Source organism: Pristis pectinata, chromosome 2 (assembly GCF_009764475.1).
Source record: "Pristis pectinata isolate sPriPec2 chromosome 2, sPriPec2.1.pri, whole genome shotgun sequence".
Classification (NCBI taxonomy): domain Eukaryota; kingdom Metazoa; phylum Chordata; class Chondrichthyes; order Rhinopristiformes; family Pristidae; genus Pristis; species Pristis pectinata.
In genome coordinates this window covers 122136924-122161528 of record NC_067406.1, presented here as the reverse complement: position 1 = coordinate 122161528, position 24605 = coordinate 122136924, and the positions used below count along the sequence as shown (strand labels likewise).

General features: G+C 38.1%; 1 protein-coding gene across 1 annotated transcript in view; it reads right to left on the bottom strand.

The window, feature by feature from the left end:
- tbc1d9 (TBC1 domain family, member 9 (with GRAM domain)) overlaps positions 1-24605 on the bottom strand; it is a 70751-nt gene that overhangs the window by 20329 nt on the left and 25817 nt on the right. Inside the window, 11 exon segments of the mRNA XM_052036484.1 lie at positions 5080-5209; positions 5712-5997; positions 9667-9784; positions 12425-12639; positions 14616-14766; positions 15662-15838; positions 17129-17332; positions 19031-19238; positions 19400-19661; positions 20772-21000; positions 21302-21420. Of these exon segments, the coding sequence (XP_051892444.1) occupies positions 5080-5209; positions 5712-5997; positions 9667-9784; positions 12425-12639; positions 14616-14766; positions 15662-15838; positions 17129-17332; positions 19031-19238; positions 19400-19661; positions 20772-21000; positions 21302-21420 (2099 nt within the window).

Sequence of the window (24605 nt, the reverse complement as noted above, 5' to 3'; positions counted from 1 at the left end):
CAGCATAAAGGAAATTACAGACCTATTAGTCTGACGTCAGTGGTGGGAAAGTTATTGGAATCTATCCTCAAAGACGGGGTTACGGAATACCTAGAGGCGCAGGGCAGGATAGGTCCTAGCCAACATGGTTTTGTGAAGGGAAGATCCTGCCTGACCAACCTATTGGAGTTTTTTGAAGAAATCACAGGCAAGGTGGATAAGGGAGAGGCGGTAGATGTTGTGTATTTAGACTTTCAAAAGGCCTTTGATAAGGTGCCTTCACAAGAGACTGATTAATAAGATGAGAGGTCATGGAATTACGGGTAGGATAACAGAATGGGTGGAGCATTGGCTGGTTGACAGGAAACAAAGAGTGGAAATAAAAGGATCTCGTTCTGGCTGGTTACCGGTTACTAGTGGTGTGCCGCAGGGGTCGGTGTTGAGACCGCTCCTTTTTACCTTGTACATTAACGATTTGGATGATGGAATAAATGGTTTCGTGGCTAAGTTTGCGGATGACACCAAGATAGAGGGAGGAGTAGGGAGTATTGAAGAGATAGGAAGGTTGCAGAGGGACCTAGACAGTTTAGGAGAATGGGCAAGGAAATGGCAGATGAGATTCAATGTAGGGAAATGTGCAGTTGTACACTTTGGAAGCAGAAATAAGCGGGCAGATTATTATCTAGGAGGAGAGAAAATCCAAAGCACGGAAGTACAAAGGGACTTGGGGGTACTCGTGCAGGATACCTTAAAGGTTAACCACCAGGTCAGATCGGTGGTAAAGAAAGCGGATGCTATGTTGGCATTCATTTCAAGAGGTATAGTGTATAAAAGTAAGGAAGTGTTGATGAGGCTCTACGGGGCACTAGTGAGGCCTCATTTGGAATATTGTGCGCCGTTTTGGGCCCCACATCTTAGGAGGGATGTGTTGACGTTGGAGAGGGTTCAGAGGAGATTTACGAGGATGATTCCAGGAATGAAAGGGCTTAAGTATGAGGAGCGTTTGTCGGCTCTTGGACTGTACTCGCCGGAGTACAGAAGAATGAGAGGGGACCTCATAGCGACATTTAAAATATTGATAGGAAAGGACAGAGTAAATGTGGCTAGGCTGTTTCCCTTGGTGGGTGAGTCCAGGACCAGAGGGCACAATCTTAGAATTAGAGGGTACAGTTTCAAAACAGAGATGAGGAAAAATTTCTTTAGCCAGAGGGTGGTGAATTTGTGGAACTCCTTGCCACGTACAGCAGTGGAAGCCAGATCAGTGGGGGCATTCAAGGAGGAGATAGATAGATATCTAAATAGTCAGGATATCAAGGGATATGGGGATAAGGCCGGTAATTGGGATTAGAATAGTTTTTTTTCTTCTTCTTCCCCCATTCCCCATTTCTCATTTCTATTTTCCTTTCCTTGGAGCAGACTCGATGGGCCGAATGGCCTGCTTCTGCTCCCTTGTCTTGTGATCTTGTGATCTTGTGAACCCTCCAGGGTTGAGAATTCCAGAAATTTACCAGCCTCTGGGAGAAGAAATTCTCATGCACTTCTGTGTAAGTGACCATATTTTTATGTTGCAACTGCACCCCTCATTCAAAATTCTCCCACTAGAGGGAGCATCATTCCCCTTAGAATCCTATGTTTCAATAAGACCACCACTTATTTTTGTAAACCCCAAAAGGATACAGATCCAACTTCTTTAGCTGCTCATGCTACAAGTGTTTGGACTGCCTCCAATGCCAGTATATCCTCTCTTAAATAAAGTGACCAAAACTGTGCACTATACTTCAGGTGCTGCTCATAACAAATCTTCCATTTCTAAACTCCAACCCTTTTACAATAAAGGCCAATTTTCCATTTGCCTAATTACATGCTACATCGACCTGCTAACTTTTTGTGATTCATGCACAAGAACACCTAGATCCTTTTGAGTTTCATTCATTTGCAGTCTCTCTCTCTCCATTTAGACAGGTCTGTCTTTAGATTTCTTTTACTGAAATGCATGACCTCACACTTCCCCGATATTAAACTCTATCTGCCAAACTTTTGCCTATTCACTTGACTTACTTGCATCCTGTTGCAGGGTTCAAATATCCTCATGGCAACATGTGCTCACCTACTTTAAGATCATCAACTATCTTATATTTTTCTCTTTTCCAAGTCATTAATATAACTAGTAAATAATGGAGGGTCTAGAATGGATTCCTGGAGGTCTCCATTAATTATATTCATCCAGCATTAAAAACACCCATTTATTCCAACTGTCTTCTCTATGATAACCAGTCTTCAATCTATGCTAAGACACTTGTCCAGATACCATGAGCTTTTTCTTATTTTGTGTACCAGATTGGAACTGTAGCAAACAGATTATTATGTAATCAAAAAGTATATAAACATCACATAATCAGAAGTAGTCAATATGTAATCATTGAATTTTACAACATCTGTTATTAGGGAGAGAAGACCATTGATGGAGCATATGAAGATGGTTTGACCTAGGACACTGTTCCAAGAAATTCCTGAAGTTGCCCTGGAATAGAATTAATTTTAGTTCACCCAATCTGATCTTAAGTTCTCCGAAAATGGATTTGCAGGCGCATTCCTACAGTGAGAGGGCAAAAACTCCTATCATGCACATCTATGCAAAGATTTTGACATCTGGTCTGAGAACTCCTAAATAGATTATGGTGATGGTTTTCCAAAAATAAATCTGCACGGGGAGGGTAGGATGGAATTTAAATCCCTTTTAATAGATAGTTATCTCAATGACACTTCCTCATCAACAAAATGCAATGCTCCTTCACCTGGCTCAATATGAAAGCACAGTGGAAAAAATACAGGGAATACGGGGCAGATGAGTAGATAGGCAAAATGCTGCAAATGGTCAGCAAGCCAGGCAAAATCTGTGGAAAGAGTTAATGGTTCAGGTTGAAGATCTTCCATGAGAACATTCTGATAAATTACATATCTGTCAGTTATGGGCCTGTTAACCAATTTAGCATTCATCCAGAATATCATATAATTTCACTATTTCAGAACATTCTGATGTGGATCATTGATCAGAAATGTTATCTGTTTTTCTCTCTACAGTTACTGAATGCTGAGAAATTCTAGCTTTTACTGTGTATATTTCATATTTCCATGAAGGAAGACATAAATAAAATTCACTGTTGCCTTCAATGCACCTACATGGCCTTTGGTCGACATACAAGGACATGCAGTATTTTGTTTCAATGAACTGCAATGTTAAGATTACAATCTTATAAAATTCTCACTTTTATGCACTAAGCAGTTTTCGTGGGAAGAGTAGGTGTCTCTCTTTTCCAGTCTACTTATTCACAGGCTCACTGATTCTGGGCCTATTAGTCAACTCAGCATTCCTCCAGAATTCCATTTGGCTTTTGTTGCTTACACATGGCTTTTGTGTACTCCTGATACATGGATGCAAGGTTCTCAAACAGTCCTTAAAGCCTTTTCTCCATTGGTCGTTGGCCAGAAATTTCCAAGCATTTGTGGGTATTTTGCATTCTTCCCCTCATGGAGACTCTGAGCAGATCCTGGAATCTTTTCCTCTGACTACCTGGTAACCTCTTCCAATGACAGAGCTCAAAATAGAGGTCCATTTCTGGAATTTGTCAGATTTATGAATAACATAGCATGACTGAATGTAACTAGGGCTTTAGTGCTGGAGATGTTGGTCTGGAAGAAGACAATGAGGTTGGTTGACTTTCTAATGAATTTGGAGGTTTTTGCAGAGAGCGCATTGGTGGTATCTTTCCAATACCTTGAGGAGCCTGTTATACCTTGTTCAGGTCTCGAAAAAGCACATGGAAAGGTGGGTGAGACCTGAGGTCCTTGTATGTTAAACATTCATTCCCTCAATCGACCAAAGGCCATGGAGGTGCATTGAAGGCAACAGTGAATTTTATCATTGATGTCTTCCTTGGTGGAGACATGGCTTGATATGAAAATAGTCCATTCTTTCCAGGGACTTGCCATGACCCATTACCGTCAGAGGGCAGTGTTATAAATAAGGGGCAGGTTGATGGGGTAACCCATCTTGTGGAGGTTAGATGCAAGCTCCATCCAGTGTGCTTCAAACTTAGAATCAACAATGGCTTGGAACTTGGCTTCTGAGCATGTGCAAACAAAAGTGTTGACTGAATATTGCAGCTTGACTATTGAGGTTTGGATGACCTTGGTTCTGGAGTGTAGTTACCTTAGGTTGAATAGTTTCCCATCAGCTCCACTTCTACAGGAAGTTTGCTGGAGATGAGGTGCCACACACAGCCAAAAAGATTAAGTATGGGGGTTGTTTGACTCCATTCTTCATAGAACCACAACCATCAGGTCACTACACTCCTCCATTCCAACTTCTTGTGCATTTCCAATTACCCTTGCCTCATTATGAAATTGTTTCATTATTCTTCGTGTTAAGCTTACAAGAGTTATTTTTCACTGCAAGGGTGAAGAGTCAGGCAAGCTGCTCCAAAACTGACTAAAATTTGTTCTCAAATTGTTTCAGTGTGGACAATTAAATCTGACTGAGATGAACCAGAGTTCATTGCAGGATGGAGGCAGAAGAGGTTGTGAAGAGACCAAGAGAAAAAGGAAAAAAAAACTGAGTTCTGTCTCTCCAACCAATTCACAAATCAAATGAGAACAAATTGTGGCCACTGCTTAACTTGGATATCAGTGCAGTAGAGACGTTCACTCTAGCACCTCAAAGCAGGGGGCTGGGAGCAGTGGATGATTGGCTTGATGGCAATGTGCGGATTGAAGGGTGCGATTGGATTCCATGGCCCAAGCGATATAGTCTAGGGGTGGTACTGTGCCATAAAATTTAGACTTATTTAAAGCACTGGTTCAAATCTTTTTTCCATTGATCTGTATGATTAATGAATTAATTTGCCATCATGTTAACTGCACTGAATTGACATGTTATTTTGAGCATATGCTTCCCAAATTTATTTCTTTCTGACAAGTTGTTCTTCCCTCAACTAAACATGGACTTTGTGTCGTTTTTGATAAAAACAGCATTTACAAATATCCTCAACCACAAGTTAGAAATACCCAGTTAGATACACTGGAATTCACATGGTCACTCACATCATATGAGCTCCTTATTAGTTTGAAGATATCAACTTCAGGGTAAGGATCCCCATCATCACTGAGAAGAGAATGAAGATGAGGGATGGGTGGTAACGTACTGTCCTTGTTTGTCACACTATCCAAATACCTAGTGAACAAACAAAAAAAGGAATTCATGCTATGAAATTTACCTCATTAAACAAACAGAACTAAAGCCAATAAGACGGATTAGTGTTTAGTGAGACAAACTTCTGTTTTCACGACAATTAATCATCACAGACCATGAGGGAATGAGAGTTCCCCAACACCTAGCATTTCACTTTCTTGTATCTTGTTTTTAATTTCCTTCTTCTAATGTACAAAAATCTTTGTATACATATATACATTTCTCACCACTTTGTACCTATATGTTTTTATTACAAATGATAAAGAGCACACATCCAAAATCCATCAATCCATCAAAACTGTCGTCATTAAAAAGGGGAAATAGTTATAAACAATGCTTAAAGAACTTTGTTTCTGCAACCTTTAAAGATTTGTTTGGTGCAAATTATCTCTTGTGCCATGATGAGCCATCTTATTCATCCAACATTATAACATAATTCTTAAAAGAAACAGATATTCAAAAGGGGCAACTAAAATGAACTCACTTTCCAAGTATAGTCATGGCCTCTCCATCATCTTTACAATTCAATAGCTTGTCAATATTAGCATCCAGCACAGCAAGAGCGAGTTGGAAGATTACTTTGATTCCCTCAAAGAAGAAGCAGTCCACAACAACAACAGCACTTTCAAAAGGCATAACACTGAGGAAGAGTGTGAGGAACCAGGAGAGAGAGATGGTGGAGATAACACCCAAGTACTGCATACAGTCATAAAGCTGTGGTACATAATCCCTGGTAAGCTCCTCAAATACACCTTGATCCACTAATGCACCTACAGAAAAAAGCAGATAAATATTGTTAGAGTTTCAGAATAACTGCTTTGAGGTCATATTACAAAGCACAATATTTTAAATGCAGTGCATTCCAGATTTGCTTCCCCATTTACCCTGCATATTCAAATCTGGTCCATTACCTCTCCCAAGAAATTTCATGGCTGTGGGTGGGATAGCACACAGACATCATGATGAGACAAGATAGATTATCCTTTGCATGTATATCTCTTTTGTATGCAAAGCAAAAGCAAACAAAAATCTGAAAACTATTCCTCATTATTCTTCTTGAATATCAAATGTCACTAGTGCTTTTGTTAAAAGTTCCTGGACATCCAGCAGCCATGGGACAATCAAAGAATTTGCACATTCAGCACATGGGAAGCAAAATAAGGAACTATTTTAAATTAACATTTTAAATATTAAAGATAGAAATACGTAAACATGCTTGCTGAAGCATCGCATAAATATTTAAAAATTATTTTTTTTAAAGGTTATGTGAAGGAATTACAGAACTTATATACATAAAACTGGTTTATATCTGGTCATCTTCTTTGCTCAGCAGTAGTTATGGCTTATTATGCAATTAAAAGTCACTTAGACAAATAATACCTTTAGGATATATTATAGAAAGACCAGCTTGCCGGTAGATAAATTCACATCAGTTCAAATGCAGCAGAAAAGTTTCAAATAGTATAGCCTTCAGAGGCACACTGTAACACTGATAGCAACTTTGGGATGTCTACTTTGTACAATGCACCTATTGAAATCTCCAAATTGGCATCAGTTTTCTGATGTAACGGCAGTGAGTACTAAGTTTTTGTGCCTTTATAACGGTAATATCTGGGCCATTATAAGCACTGTGTTGCTGGTCTTTATAAGTGAAATAAATCAGAATAATTATTTGGCTGCTGTGTTTGCATGGTTTAGAGAATTATAGAATTAAATTAGATGATAACTAAGTGAATCAGCACAAGCTTCTCAACTGTACCCAACACACACAAAATGCTGGAGGAACTCAGCAGGTCAAGCAGCATCTATGGAGAGAAATAAACAGTCGGCATTTCGGGTCGAGACCCTTCATCAGGACAGGTAAGGAAGGGGGCAGAAGCTGGAATAAGGTGGTCGGGGGAGGGGGGAGGAGTACATGCAGGCAGGCACTAGAGCCTGCATAACCAGTCTTCGGGAAATAAAACCTGGTCACAATTTAACTTCAACTGATACTTCAAGGCTATTGAAACCAATCATTTGGTGTGGTTCTGATTCTGTCCCATTGAAACTACGCAGGGGATGACAACTTGTTAATTGGTGAACACTGAAGATTTCAGGACGAGATCAGGGAAGGCATTAAGTGGCCATCTCCTATATCCTGAGTACCCCTGCCACTTAATGTACTGATCAGGACAGATCTGTTTTGTCACTTAATATTCTGGCTGGTTGTATATTCCAGGAGCTATCCCTCAACACTGCAACAAAAAGAGGCATATTTTGGGTGCCTGGAATTTGTGCTCAGAAGCTCTTGAACCAGCTGCTAGTATTTGAATATTCAAAGCGGTTCTGCTAGTTAGGATGTGCTCCCATTGTATACAGTATATGTAATTCTGCACAGTTACCCGTCTACATTCAAAATGCTTAAATTAAGTAGGTGATTATAGCCATTGAAACTTTAGTTAATTGTTCATTGTTGTCTTTGTGATCATGAAGTATAAAACATTGTGAGAGTTAGATGCTTTCTCTCTCTCTAGTAGATCTGCTGTGTGAATAAAGACTTTTTATATTTCCCAGTTACACCTTCCACATGACTCAGTCTTGTCAGTTACAACTACAGTGTCTGCCATGGGTCACCATGTAGCCATCAGAAGCAGGAGAAGGAAGCTTCACCAATTGTGACTCTCCCTAGCAGGACTGCAGTCACCTTTTCATTATTTTGGGCTGAGATTAACTAACACGGAGAGACAAGCAAACTTCTTGTTTGGTCTGGTTCAGTTTCACATAGGTGAAGACCCTGGTAAAGAACTTGACAAAACAACTTATTACTAATTTAGACAAGAGAGACTACAGATACTGGAAACCTGGAGCAACACGCAAAATGCTGGAGGAACTCAGCAGGTCAGGCAGCATCTATGGAGGGAAATAAAGAGTTGACGTTTTGGGTCCAGACTCTTCATCAGGACTGGAAAGAAAGAGGGCAAAAGCCAAAATACAAGGGTGGGGGGGGGAAGGGGAGGAGCTCGAGCTGGTGGGTGAGAGGTGAAACCAGGCGAGATAGGGAAGGTAGGTAGGTAGGTGGGTGAGGGGGGGACTGGGAATGATGTGAGAAGCTGGGAGGTGATAGGTTAAAGAGGCAAAGGGCTGAACAGGATGGAATCAGATAGAATAGGACAGTAGACCCTGGAATAAAGGGAAGGAGGTAAGGGAACCAGAGGGAGGAAGGTGTGGGTGATGGGCAGGTTGTGAGGGTGCGGGAGGGGAAAGAGAAAGGGCCAGAGGGATAAAGGAAAACAAAAAGGAGGGGGGGGGGGAGGGGAATAAACAGCAGGGAGTGGTTGCCAGAATTTAAGAGAGATCAATGTTGATGCTGTCAAATTGGAGACTACCAAGACGGAATACAAGGTGTTGTTCTTCTAATCTGCGTTTAGTCTCAGCTTGGCAGTAGAGGAGGCTGTGGACAGACATGTTCACGTGGGAATAGGAAGTGAAATTAAAACAGCTGGCCACCAGGAGATTCTGGCTGTTCCGGCAGACGGAGCGAAGGTGCTTGACAAAGTGATCCCCCAATCAGTGTCGAGTCTCACCAATGTAGAGGGGGCCACACCAGGAGCACCGGTTGTAGGAAGCTATCTGACCTGCTGAGTTCCTCCAACATTGTGTGTGTATTATTACTAATTTAGTGCCAATAGTCCTGCTTAATTCATCTGTAAAGCTAGTAATTCCAAATCCTTACTCTAGGTAAAGTCAGAGACAATAAGCATCAATTCAAATAACAACTGTAGTTCTGTCTATGACACTTAAAATGAAAGATGGCAACACACATGCTCATGAACAACACCAGCAGCTGAATAGGTTTTATCAGTCACCTCCACTGGAGTTTTTCAGGCAACTGGAACATTTAGAAATTTCAACAAAAACAAATATACTGGGGGAAATTATTTAATCTACAGAGAATGTCCTCAGTAGTGAACAGCAAAGTATAGAAGCAGGAGCAACAATTTACCACAGAGTTTATTGCTCACATCTTTTGCCACCTCAGCAAGGTTGGGGAAAAAGGTTGAATATTCATTCAGAAGTGCTTTTGAAACTGCCCTAATATTTCAAGTGGCTACAGAATCTACAATATCGAAGAATTAATCTTGATATTTTTGCCAGCATTCATTAAGCTCCTTTCATGTACTCAGTGAAGGTTATGCCATTGAACTACAAGGATATTTTCATGCTAAAGTTGTTTTCTTTTTAAAAAAAAGGGACCATATCATATGGTCATGATATAAAAGTACGACGAAGCTGTAGCAACAGATTTCATAATCTTTCTGAGTATGTCCGTTTCCAATTTCAATAAGCCCAAATAGACACTATATCTCCTTAATTCCTCAATTTGAGAAAGTTTAACATGAAAAATTGCATTCTTTACAGTCAAGATTCAATGTGTGCCCTTCTGGCAAACACACACTTACCAACCACTCTAGTGTTATAGTAGTCTGGCAACATTCGTTCACAGAGTGCTACCAGCAACCAGAAAGCTTCCTCCTCTTTTGCATATAAGAGCAACACTGAAGTAACAATGTTCATTGCCTGCAGACAGAGACATTATTCAGTAATAAGTTGCACAATTTTACTTTAAAACCAATTAAAAACAAACATTGCTCAGCATTTTTTGAATTCTTGGAAATTTATTAAAACAAGTTTATCAATAAACAAAATCAAAATTTTACAAAGCAGTTAACATTTTCTATGAAATGTTATCCATTTTGTACTGTCTTTTCCCTATTCATTCTTAGTTTCTATCCAAATATTTGTAAGACATTCCATATCTTAACTGCCTGCATCCAAAGCATCTCGAAATATTTTCATATAAGGGACAAAGATTAAACTTTTGCCTTCTTGCCATGAAATCACCGATCAAGGCAATATAATTATTTTCACTTTACCTTTTTGAAATCTTCATGACATTGAATACATCTACTCTTAATAAACTCACTCTTAATATTCTTTGCTTCATGTAAAGAACAATTCCTCACATTCTTCCTCACACTAAATTTTGTCATCTCTGATGCTGGGCCAGGGTCAACAATTGTTCTAAACTTCAGCAATGTCTTGAATGTGGAAATCAGAGATTTATTAAAGAACAGATGGTGACCCATGGAGTCCACAAGTGGAAACCAGTCTTTTTGTAGCTAATGTGTCTTTGAAATGGTTTATAATAATATTGACATTACTATTGCAACATCTTCTTGTGTTGGGGAGGTGGTGAAGTACAAAAGAAAGATCAGAACATTCTGTGTGGTTGGGAAGGAAGGGCCAGGATGCCCTTCCAGTGGTTGGGAATGGATAGACTGGAAGGTGGGGATGGGAAGATTGTGGGGGAAAAGTAAGTGGAATGAGGTTGGAAAGACATATCAGGGAGGGTGGCACGAGGGATTAAAACAAAAATCGGGAGTACTGATACAATACAGAAATTGTGGGCGGGAAGTGGCACATGGGGCTAGCTGAAATCATGGGTGGGAAGAGCAGTGGCAGGGTAGCACAGAGGGCAGGGATTGGGAGTGGGTAAATATTTTACTTGGATCTGGGTCTATTAGTCCAGCGTTGAATCTTTAAAACCATGTTGCTCTAAGTACACCGCATGATGGGCATTCTTAGGACACTGAGATTCAAGTTCCCCTCCAATGCACCAAAAGGAAATAGTATTGTGGTCACAAAGGTAATTCACTACAAGAAAGGCCCACTTGCATTTCATCTATGGCAGGATTTGACTGTAAACTAGATTACATAGATTTTCCATTGCACAGCACCAAAACCCATGTAATCTGATTTCTAAGCATTTATATTTATACTATTAGATTACAATAATTAATTCCAAATTGGTAATGCATTGATTTGTATTACCCATTTCAATCTGGAGTTTTCATCTACACTTCCAATAATGTAGATTACTACTCCAACTATTTAAATAACCTCCACTTGCCTCCAGAGTGACAACTATAATGCCTTAGTAGTAGTATTTTGTAAAAGCTCCTCGAATACCCACATAACTGAAAATCATTCCTGCCATGTCCAATCATAAGAGTTGCAGTAACATTTTTAAGGTCACCTAATTTACTACAGGGTTATTAGTATAATTTTTCTGCACATGGGGAATCATGACTCCAGATTTTCTTGTAACATTGCCTGTTACAAGTACAGTCATGATTCCACGTGCAATTTTTTATTGTGTCCTCCCGGGTTGGCTCTGGAAGCAGACAAGTTGGAAAATGCAATTGTAAAGCTAAAAAACTGCAGATACCGGAATTCTGCAAACGCTGGGGACTGACCACTGTTCCCGTATTGACGAAGGGGTCACTGACTCAAAATATTAACTCTGTTCTTCCTCTGTGGACGGAAATGCGCAGTCAACATTTCAGGCACGATGGAGGGGTGGGGCAAGAACTGGCAAACAATAGTGGATCCAAGTGAGAAGGGATTGATTGGTAGATGGGTCAGCTGGGGGAGGGAAGGCTGGAGATAGCGACAGAGGCTGGGAGGTGACAGGTGGAAGCAACAAAGAGCTGCAGATTATGGAATTGGATAAGAAAGAAAGGTGAGGAGGAATCAAGTAAGGGAGATATGCTGGATCACTCACACATTCCTCCCACTGGGTCCCCTCTCCCCAGTGGTCCCATCTACCCACCTTACCTTCCTTGTTGGGTTACTCTTCAGAAGACCTATCATTTGCCTGCTCTTGCCTCACCCCTCCCACTCACCTCCTTATACTGGCTACCTGCCCTCTACTCTTTCAGTCCAGATGAAGGGTCTCAACCTGAAACGTCAACTGTCCATTTCCCTCCACAGATGCCGTCTGACTTGCCGAGTTCCTCCAGCAGCTCATTTTTATGCCCCATATTCCAGTATCTACAGTCTCTTATGTTGTTTCTGTCTCCACAGATGCCACCTGACCTGGTGAGTATCCCTAGGATTTTCAGTTGTTATTTTGGGAAATAAAACTATAGGTTTTATTAAGGGCATTAATCCTGTAATAATACACCACTGATGAATTTACTCAGTGACGACTGAGAATATTTATATTCTTCTGAATCGCCTGAAGTTACCACCTTTCTTATTATTTATTTTTAAAAATATTTCTTGAGAAGCTATTTAAGCACCGGCACTTTGAGCAAATTAAACACCATCATTGATTTTGTAAATTTTCAAGTTCAAACACTACATAATATTTACCTGGCAATATCCAATGTTTGGGTTTCGGAAAGCATAGGCAGTGAGTACTCTTCGTAAAGCACCGATTCCCATTTCATTCTGAAATGCTGGATGCTCAGGAAGCGAACGGTGTAAATCCCGCTCTATTTCTTCTGTGGCTAGGTTATATTTTCCAATGGATTTCTCCACCAAATCAGAGTAATATCCAGGATGGGTGGCCATCTCATTAATGGCACCTGTGGCAAAGTGGATATTTTAAATTATACTAAATAAACTAATATTCTTTATTTTTCCTCAGGATGCTGTTAAACAAGCCTCTTCCTCAAATTATGCCTTTTAAGCTAGCCATTAAGAACTGTAGAAATGGTGGAGAAGCAAGGAAAGATGGACAAGACTCCGTATTGCCAATTTGGAAATTGAAACTCAACTTTGGACCATAGTCAAAATGACATTTGCTAGCTGACCTGATATTAAAGCTGCGACTAAACATTTGGGTATGGGCTTTTGGTTATCATCCCTAGTAGTAAATGGGTATTTCCAGTTACTAAAAACTTAGGCAAATAGCAATAATGATAATACATGCCATTCAGAATCATCCATTGCTTCCATGTTTTAATTAATATGGGTTTCTTTACTCTCCCCATCCCTGGTTATAGAGTATTTCATGGACTAGTGCATGCTATTATCCCACAGACAAATATGACTGGTCGGTAGTTTAAACTCAATATCTGTATTTTGATGGCTGCCATTCCAAAATGTTTCCACAGAGTTGTTTTTAATAGAAATAAAAATTAAATCTTCAGGGGTGTTTTACCAATTATTGCTAAAAGCTAAGAAATTCAAGCCTCATATATAGCATTATATAATCTTAAAGTTACAGGCCATCCCTGGATAATGAACAAGTTTTGTTTTTAATAGACGTTCAGAAGTCGATTTTGTCCATAAGTCAGAAAATACACAAAAATCCACTCAATGCGGTAACCATACCTCCACAGTACTATAATGAATGGCATCAAAAAGAAGTCAATAGCAATAAACTCAAATTAGGCCCTAATATCATAAGACATAGGAGTAGAATTAGGCCATTCGGCTCATCGAGTCTGCTCTGCCATTCAATTGTGGCCGATTTATTTTTACCTCTCAACACCATTCTCCTGCTTTCTCTCAATAATCTTTGATGCCGTTACTAATCAAGAACATATCAATCTCTGCTTTAAATATACACAATGACTTGGCCTCTACAGCCATCTAAGGCAATAAATTCCAGAGATTCACCACCCTCTGGCTAATGAAACTCTTCCTCACCTCAATTCTGAAAGGACATCACTCTATTTGGAGGCTGTGCCCTCTAGTCCTAGACTCTCCCACTACTGGAAACATCCTCTCCACGTCCACTCTATCCAGGCCTTTCAATATTCAGCAGGCTTCAAAGAGATCCCCCCTCATCCTTCTTAAACTCCAGTGAGTGCAGGCCCAGAGCCACCCAACACTCCTCAGCCATTAACCCTTTCATTCCCGGGATCACTCTCGTAAACCTCCTCTGGACCCTCTCCAATGCCAGCGCATCCTTCCTTAGATACGGGGCCCAAAACTACTCACAATACTCCAAATGTGGTCTGACCAATGCCTTATAAAGCCTCAGCTTTACATCCTTGCTTTTATATTCTAGTCTTCTCAAAATGAATGCTAACATTACATTTGCCTTCCTTACTACCAATTCAACCTGCAAGTTAACCTTTAGGGAATCCTGCACTAGGACTCCCAAATCCCTTTGCACCTCAGATTTCTGAATTCGCTCCCCATTTAGAAAATAGTCTAGGCCTTTATTCTTTCTACCAAAGTGCATGACCATACACGTCTCTACACTGTGTTCCATCTGCCACTTCTTTGCCCATTCTCCCAACCTGTCCAAGTCCTTCTGCAGGCTCCCTGCTTCCTCAACACTACCTGCCCCTCCACCTATCTTTGTATCATCCGCAAACTTAGCCACAAAGCCATCCATTCCGTCATCCAAATCATTAACATATAACGTGAAAAGTAGCGGACCCAACACCAATCCCTGCGGAACACCACTAGTCACCGGCAGCCAATCAGTAAAGGTTCCCTTTATTCCCACTCTTTTCCTTCTGCCAGTTTCTGCTTAATGATGGCAATCTTGATACTTTAAAACACTACCGTTTTCCTGTAGAACCAAGTTTCTGCCTTTACACACCTGAGAACAATAGCCAAAGCTCTCCTCTCATGCTTTCCGGAATGCCTTTCAGTACAAGCTCCTGTGTCTTCTCTGTGCGATACATGCACACTCCACGCCCATATTCAGCAAAATGAATTTTCCAACTCTGTTCCTTCATTAGTTCCTTTGCCTGATTATTGACAAACAGTATAATCAGCAACATTCAAAATTCTAGATAGTACTAGACATAACAATGAATTTTTTAAAAATAATAAATCAATATACAAAAGCCACAAACTAACACTTTTTTAGTAGTATTATGCAATTAAAGTTTGGCATGAAGTTAGTTGCATGACAGAGAAGTCTTTAGATTTACTTGATTGAATTTCTTCATGAGTCACAGCTTGCTGTGAATAACACATCTTCATTTGTTAAAATAACATTAATAATGCTGTGGGAAATACAATTATAACAAATTGTTCACATTTTTTTTTAAGCACTGTTGATAATAGGTCCAATTTCACTTAAATTGTTGTTATGCATCCCCTAACACACTAAGGGTCAAAACTACGCCTTGTCTTAAAAAAAATCCTTAATTTCTTGTTTCTACAAAACTCAAACATTTATTGCTGCAATGTAATGTTCTTTTGACCTCTATTAAGTAATGATTTCAAGCCTGCATCACAACAAACAATGCAGCTGAATAATGTCCTCACAGGAGCTTATGTTTTGGCGGAGCAGAATGGGGTTATTTTTAATTTGTAAGCAGGCTGTCTTTAAATGAGTAAGAAAACTTTGCTTCTGTATCATTTCTGGCAGGAACACGGCTGCTCTAAATTTAATTGCTCTAAGTGCTTTAGTTGGGAAAGCCTTAAAAAGGAATAAGGAAAACTGTTATACAAAACTAAAAGCTTTTTCAACCAGGTCTCGCCTTGCATATAATAATTCTAAGACCTTGCATTTTTTTTTAAACTACTTATTTCCATGGACTAAAAGAAATAAAAATTAAACAAGTTTACAATTGGAAAACATCGATCAACTCAGAACAGTATTGTAATTAAGGAGGCACTTCAATAAACACATACCACTTTGGGATTGAACTCTTCAGGCGATTTTCGACGGTACATCGTCATTAGTGTCTGTGTCGCTATTGGAACACTATTTCCATTCAGACCGAGTTGCCGCTCTCCATCTGCATCTGAGGTGGAACTGAGGCTTCTCTGTGGACTACTTGAAACAATACTGCTTTGTCTTGAAAATACCTGCAAGGCAAATAGTCAGATTCTGGTGGCAAATCATGTTGGTCGGATAAGCCCTGGTTGCTTCCGGTAAGTGCACCCAATCATAATACAATGTTTTAAACAAAATCTTTTGCATAAACTAGTATTCTAATGTTTCACCACGAACAAAAGATCTCAGTAGAGTTGGCAATATGTTTACTAAAAGAATGTTTCTTGGCTTTTTACCCCAGCCCAAGTAAAACATTAACTTCAATTATCATGAACCAAGAAGTAATCATCTAATATGCCTAAAAGTACACATATAAGCATGGTATTGGTTGCACTTGCAGAAATTGTACACATCAAACAAAATTTGTGAATTTGACTTAGGCTTGAAGTCAAATGCAGTGCAGCAGTATAAAATGCAATTTGATTTTCCTTCCAGGTGCCCCAAAAGTATTTACTATTTCCTGGAAAGAGAATTCCAATCTAGATCATAGTTTATGGACCTACAGATATCCTGAATTAAATTTAGTATGCCAGGATTCATTTCATTTAAATCCTTTATAGTCATTGAAGAGAAATAAATAGCAAATCTCTAATCTTAAATTTAAACTGGATTTGAACAAAGGAATTAGATTGAATGTAAACTGTACTAATTCACTAAAGAAACAAGCCAATACATATTAAACACACATCTCAGAACAAGCTGCTTGTATACAAAACATGCATATACCAACCGGGTGAGAATATGCAAAACGTTTATTTGCCAGATTGTCTTCATTTAAAACAAATTATCCAAAATGCTTCATTCCACTACTGAACAGTTTTTGAATTTATTTGTCCATTCTCTGTATTTTTATATTTATATAAGTTCTAATTATAGTTTGAGTTTGTAAAATGTGAGGTTATTTTAGGTTGAATTCTCTGAAGGGCCAAGAAAATATACTTTTAATTTAATGCTTCTTCCAATGGGCACAGCCAACTGCCCAGAGCTATATAACTCCAGCCTGCTTGCAATCAGCTGGTTCAGTTGCAAAGTGCCAAACTCACTATTCCTCCACACATTCTGGGTGAGTAGCTAGATCTCAGGGTGACTGGATCTAAGGTTAAAGCTCTGAAGGTTTTGAAATGGTGTATTGTTCAGGGACTAATTTGAAAATATCCTTCCTTTAAAATAATTTTCCATTATTCTTCTACTTCCCTTTAATTATTTGAGACAGTAAGAAATTCTATCCCACACGAATATTAGGTCTTGGGAATCAATTTAGAATAATAGTTTGTCTGAAGTTATTAGTTCCTTTGTCTACCTTCAGATTTCATTCCGCATACCTCCTCATCAGAATTAAGACTTCCTATCATCTCTTTGTCAGAATAAATTCTTGATGTTGTTTGCTGCAGAAAGTCAGAAATTCTTTGCACCAGGAAGTCTCGATCTTTGAGATTGGCAAAGAAGAAAGTCATCCTGTTCTTGGTGCTGATAGATAGTGGACTTGGAAGCACACTTGAGCTGTCTGCCTTCTCCACAATTGTCACCTAAGGGGAGGGGGATAAAAAACATATCCTTCAAGGTACAGTTTGGTTACATCACTCTCAAATGAACAAGTGAAAACGAAAAGCCGAGCACTAATACTTAACACTAATCAAATGTGCTTTTCTTCAGCAAGTTAGTGAACTAAGAATTCTTATTCTATTGAAGTCTAAATTCAAAAGAATTACCTTTTCAGATCTCTAGCTATTCGAATTTACACTGTGCCAACACTCTTCCAAAAATTAAATTAAATATTTAATTATATCGTTTCATCACTGAGAGAAGGGCAATTCATAATTAAGGTAAATCTACTGGAGGATGAATTTTCTTATTTCCTAAATGGGTCACAGCAATTATTGTTATTATTCACAGATTAAATATGGAATGATAATCATTAGGGCTAATTAAACATACATTACAATAGCTCTCATGCTAAAGCCTTGCAATTTTGGATGGGTATTTTACATTGGACATGAATTTTACTTCAGAACTATAATAAACCACAACTTCATAGGCATCTTTAACAGTCTTCTACACCCCAGTTTATAGCATAACTGGAACAGCTGCCAGGCTCTGCAACATCACTCATGCTCTCTACCACATAACCTATTAATAACTTTAGTTTTATTGAAGCACAGATCATCTTCATTGATCTGCAAAGATGACAATTGAGGAATTGGAATGTTATTGTCACTTGTACTGAGGTACAGTGAAAAACTTGTCTTGCATACCGTTCATACAGATCAATTCATTACACAGTGCATTGAGGTAGTACAAGGTAAAACAATAACAGAATGCAGAATAAAGTGTAACAGCTACAGTGAAAGTGCAGAGCAGGTAGACAATAAGGGGCAAGGTCATAACGAGGTAGATTGTGAGGTCAAGAGTCCATTTTATCGTGCTAGGGAACCGTTCAATAGTCTTATAAATATCAAACATGAGGAGGTTTTAATTGTTCACATTTCTTTTCGTTGTAAAAGAGTTTAGACACTAGAATATAATTCTATCCCACACAAACATTAGGTCTTAGGAATCAATTTCAAATAATAATTTATTAACTTGATGACCTAAATATGTCATAATTCACAACTCTGGGAGGACATTGCACATGTCACAATCTTCCATCACCATTTTCTGTTTTAAAGTTGTAGGATGTATTGGGGTAGGGAAACCACTGTCACTGTTCTTTTAAGGTTCATGTGAACAAAGGAAGCTCATCTGTCATTACCTGAAAGCCCTTAGTGTTTTTGCCTGGCATTTCTTTTAATTTCTGCTGTCTACATTGAGGCATTACTAATATATTTATCAAAGTAAAGCACAATTAATGATTACATTTCCACCTGAATGGAAATACAACAAACAAAAGCTAAAAATGTTTAGAAATTAATGAAAAATAAATAGCAATACTACCCAACTAACCACTTCCTTACAGAATAATACAGCAAATGACTGTTTAATTGAAGGAAATTACTGTCGAGTTTATGGGATAGTTTTCTGCTTGAGCACTGATATTTTCACTTTTATGTAAAATTGTAATGTGAAAGCAGGTCTGAGCCATAACCAGTTATTTGCCTGGTTTACAAATTCACAAATGATTCTAACAAAAATACGTACAGAATGCTCCTAACAAAAAACAAGATCCAGTTAGAATCTTGCAGAGTTTTCTATTATAGGATAAATGCAAAACTCTAGTTCATACATACCTCTCTTAGAGGAATAATAAGACTGCACAGGTTTTCCTCCTTACTGGTGAAGCAGATGTAATTATTGGAAACAAACATCTGACCCACAACATGCATTTTACTGAATGGGGTCCAAAGGGTGCAGTCTGTGTGTCCATCCAAACGTTCATCTTTAGGAAGCCGGAATAACGCCCTGTATCGCTCGCTTTTTGCCCTAGCATCAAGATCCCTTCAATTAAAAAAAAATGGATTCATTAGAGATCATAACTTTAAAAATGCACTATAATGATACTAAACAAAATAATCAATAGTTAAGACAGTTAGACTCTCTATTAACGTTCAATTTTGCATGTAATATGAACTTCTAAATTAAATTTCCAAATTACTAACCGTTTTAAAACAGAAACTTTTTGAGGAGACTTCTTCTTTAGTCTTGGAAGTGATCTATCTTCTTCAAAGCCTTCATTATCAAGAAGCTGCCTCATGGCAATGTTCGCTAGTTGCTCCATTAGTTTAAAGGTTTCACCAATATTGAGGAAGACAGAGAAAATATGCTCACTACATCTTGTGCTCACTTTGATCATTTCAGGAAATAGTAGCGTAGCATTCTTCTCTAGCTGGATAATGTCTGCCCATCGGATCACTAACTTGGCTAGAAGAAGGAGAGAAACTCAGAATGTTTTCTTTGTTCCAAACCGCCATTACAAGGAGAATGTAAAATTCTATTTTCCAAATACCTACACAGTATTATGAACTGGAGAAAATTCATTTATAGATTATATTCAAGGAAATAGATCTCATTTATATTTAGTTACATTTTCAAAAACAAACTGTGCAGAAATTCACTTTGTCACTTGTGTTGACTACACATAAAAGCAGCTGCATACTGCATGAAGTTCCCAAAATCTTAATTCTTTGGAGTCAATAGAACAGAATTTCAGAAGTAGACTATGTACAGTTCCACCATTCACTACACTTGATTAATGTCACAATACAATAGTGCAACAATATATTCAAGTTTATAGTTGACCTTTTAGTGCAATAATAGGAGGGAAAAAAAGGAAATACAACTGTTTTAACAGCAAAACAATTATTTTGTGATTTTCTTGTAGAAGTTCCATGAGGAGCTTTCAAATGGAAAATGGCATTTACTTATAAAGTGTTGTCTTGATATTGATCACATTATCATAATTTAGCAAAATACATTTTTATATATTCTGTCCTTGGTGGTCTGTAGTCAGTCGTTCCACTTAGGAAACATTTACCTTCAGCACACTCAAAAAAAAGTTTTCCATTAATCCCACTTTAAAAACTTAAGCAACTAAACTGATTGATTTCAGGCCATTTTGTGTATTTTCTTAAATTAAGAGATGTACTCAAAACATTAAGAATGGGGAGAACAATTTGAGGGAATCAGCTGAGCAGTTATTCTGCAAAGGAAGGGTAATAACCACAAAGTAGTCATTAATCCAGTTCACAAAACCTTATTTTAGCTTTTAATTCAGATCACATGTTAATTTACTAGTGCAAGTTAAATTGTTATTTAAATTCTAACATTATGCAACTTCATGAATAATCCCAACTTTATAAGGTATACCAGCGTTCTACAGGTGGATGGGTTGTCGGGAATTAAGTGAAAAAAGGAAGATTTGTATTTATATTATTAAGAATTGTAAAAAGTATGAAGTCCAATAATATAAGTTATAACCCAAGTCTGTCCGCACTCCCTAAATTGAAGATAAACTGCCAAAGAATACTTTACCTTCTTTACCCAGCAAAAATGAGTAAAAGCAGAGGTGGTTTATACTTAGATACATCCAACCCTGCCGTGGAACCCGACCCTTCCAATAACTGCAGGAATAGTAGTTAACCAGCTTTTCCTCCTCTGGCATTCCAAAGAGTTTACGAAACTTCAAAATAGCTTCCTTAAACTTATCTGTGTCATCATCCTCCTTTACATCATTATTTTTATTGTATTCTGCAATTATACCCTAAAATCAAAAGGAAAATAAGGTCAGTAAACAGTCACACTATATTAAAAGCAGGTTCATGAAATAAGTTGTTTATGTTTTCTCAATGTATTTATACATGCAAGCGATTGTTGCAAATACTTTCAAAAAATACTTTTATTCCTGGAGTTGGAGAATCAATATATTGTTAACCATGCTTAAAAATGAGTATACTTACACTTATTTAAATATAGCAGCACAAATCCTCAATTGTTATATTATTCAATTATAGATTATTCATATGCTCTCAGTTTTTGTTTTAATATTGTTTTAACTCACTAACCTGTATTTTACCCTTAACAAATGTAGTGATATCATTTTCATTCTCAAAGATTGAGAGTGTCTGTAATAGATGGTGCTCCATCCATTCCCAATGTTCAGTTATTTCCTTCCTTGAGCTACCTATTTAAAAATAAAATTGCAGATACTAACATCAAATTTCTACTCAAATATATCAAAATAAACTGTCCACAATGAATAAACTAGCATTAAAGATGTTAAGGTAGAAAATATGGAACAAACAAAATTTCCACCCTAAACAAAAGGGTTATGCTAACTGAAATAAAGGCACTGCCGAACATCAGTTAAATACATTTTAAATCATTCAATAATAAATTGAGAAGAAATGCCTCTTGAAGATGATAGCCCATCTCAATTATTTCCCATTCTAATACACTTCTTTAAATAAAGAACAGAAAAATGCCAGACACACTCAGTAAATCAGGCAGCACCTATGGAAAGAGAAACAGTTCACTTTTCAGGTCTAACATCAACATTAAACTCGGTTTCTCTTTCCACAAATGTTTATAGCATTTTCTGTTCAGATTTTCAGCATCTGCTGTTTTAATTTTCTAATAACTTTTACTTCTTTAGTTGATAATTGCCTGCATTAATCCATGATTAAGCAGTGCAGTATTATAGGAACCCTTAATATTCAGTGTTAACTATGTCAGCCCATGCAAAGTTACTTATAGATATTTTCAGCATAAATCCTACTTTGGTTTATTTTTCTTTTAACTTTTCCCATCTCATTATAGGAACCCTTAATATTCAGTGTTAACTATGTCAGCCCATGCAAAGTTACTTATAGATATTTTCAGCATAAATCCTACTTTGGTTTATTTTTCTTTTAACTTTTCCCATCTTCATTCTTTCTTTGTTTCTTTTTCCTTCAACAACTTCCCTTTAACTGAAAAATATCCTGTTTACAGAATCAATGAAATGGGGATGAGAATCTTGGTCGGCATTAACCAAAGGACCCCTTTCCATGCTGCACAACTATGGTTTAAATTAAACTTTTTTTAAAATTACATTTTATTTACAGCGTGGTAACCGGTCCTTCCGGCCCAACGAGTCTGCACCACCCATTTTAAACCCATATTAACCTACCCATACATCTTTTTTTAGGATGTGGGAGAAAACCAGAGCACCCGGAGGAAACCCACGCAGACACGGGAGAACGTACAAACTCCTTACAGACGGCGACAGGAATCGAACCCCGATCGCTGGTGCTGTAATAGCGTCATGCTAACCGCTACGCTACCGTGCCGCCCATTCTAAATAATGAAGTCCCCAAACCAAAAAGTAACCAAGCAAAGGTGGTTTTAAGACTTACCATGAAAGCAAAAATAAAGGAAGTAGAGGGGGTATATAAAGTGGAGGGGGTATATAAAAAAAAAGGGAATTCCATACGAACAGTTTTCTGACAGCCACTTAATCAGATAGTGCCCAATAATACATGTGGCTCAGAAATGTGAAATAAATTTCACCACCAATTCTTCAAATGAACTTTGCACAGGGAATGATTACATTATGCTGAATGTGGAAAGCAAGTCATCTACAGCAGCACAACTTGCTGGTAAGTGGTTGGTCAAATTTCCATAGAAATGTGATTCAATTTGTTAATTATTGCAACTGTGCTCCACTCTAGAGGGAAAAAATAAAGCACTATGAATCCAAATTTCTAGCCAAACGTAATTCCAGGAATTAATGCATATGTTGGTAGAGTATATAGATCCTTATTCCGCACCTATCATACTATATAAACCAAGAATCTACAATGCTGAAAAATGTTTATTTGCAATAATATCCCTTTTCTATAGGTCATCTCATGATGACTAGGCTTGATGCTACATAAAAAGTTCAAGTCCAGTCTGATAAGACTGCAAAACAAAATGGAAACCTGCCATTCAACAAGATCAGAACTTATCTTTATCTCTACTTTTTAATATCCCAAGTATACTTTAAGCTATTGAAAACTTTATCCCTAGACATTTAACAACTGAGCATTCACAACTGTCTGTAATATGGAATTTCAAATACTCCAAATTACTTGAGTGAAGAAATGTCTTCTCATCTCAGTATTTTCTTGAACAAATGATCATGGCCCTTGTTCTAAGGCTATGATAATTTGGTCAAGGAAGGAAAAGGACAAAATAGAAACCTTTTTCAAAATACTTTCATGGAATCTTAATAATCTTCCAAAGAGAGCAGTTTAAAAACTACATCTGAAAGAGCAAAATCTGGCAGACAAAACTCTTAGACATAAAACTGAGTGCAAATCTAAATTTTAGGATGAAATCTCTGGAGTAGAGGCTGGAGTCCACATTCTTCTGAAAGAACCAAGAGTGCTACCAAGTGATCCATAATTGGCACTCTCCAGCCAGGATAAACAGTCACATGAAATTTATTCTGCTGGTTCTTCAGAGTTTCATGAGAGTGCCCCTTGTTTCTTCTTGGCACCAGAAGATCAGGTCAATTCTACTCAATCATAAGACAACCTCTCATTATAGAAATTAATCTTGTGAAATTTCTTAACATTCTTTCTAAAGAGGCAGGTACAAACTTAAAACAGAAATCACAGAATCTCAGAAAATGTACAAGAGAAAGACCTACATGCCCAAAGTGTTTGTACAAATCTCCACCCTAACCTCACCTTTCAGCCCTTGATCCGTAGCCCTGCAGGTTATGGCTCTTACAGTACACATCGAAGTATTGTTTAAATACAAGGGTTTTTTGATTCTACCATTCTTTCAGGCAGAGTTCCTGACCCCTACTACCTTCTGGGGGAAATTGCATTTTCCTCACATTACCCCTCTAATTCTTGCTTTAAATCCATACCACGATTTCGGACTCCCCTTCCCCCACCACCGCCAAGGGAAAAAGGTCCTTCCTATTTATTCTACCTTGGCTCTTCGATTTTACGCACCTCAATTAAGAGCTTCCTGTCTCAAAGAAAAGAATCCTAGTAAACCCAATCTTTTGTTGCAGCTATAGTTTTCCAGCTTTGGCAATATCTTTATAAATTTGCTCTGTACCCTCTCTGGTACAATCACATCTTTCCTGTATTTTAGTGACCAGAACTGCACACAGTACTCAACCAGTACCCTATAGATGCTACCTCCCTGCTCTTATGTTGTGCCTCAGATGATAAAGACAGCATCTTGCACATCTTTTTAAATTACCTTTAGATATGTCGTGCTGTCCTTAAAAAGCTTTGGCCATTAGCTCACACTTCTGTGATTAATTCCATTGGCCATCTTTCTGCCCAACTGACCAGACTACCTATCTTTCTGCAGTCTAACCCC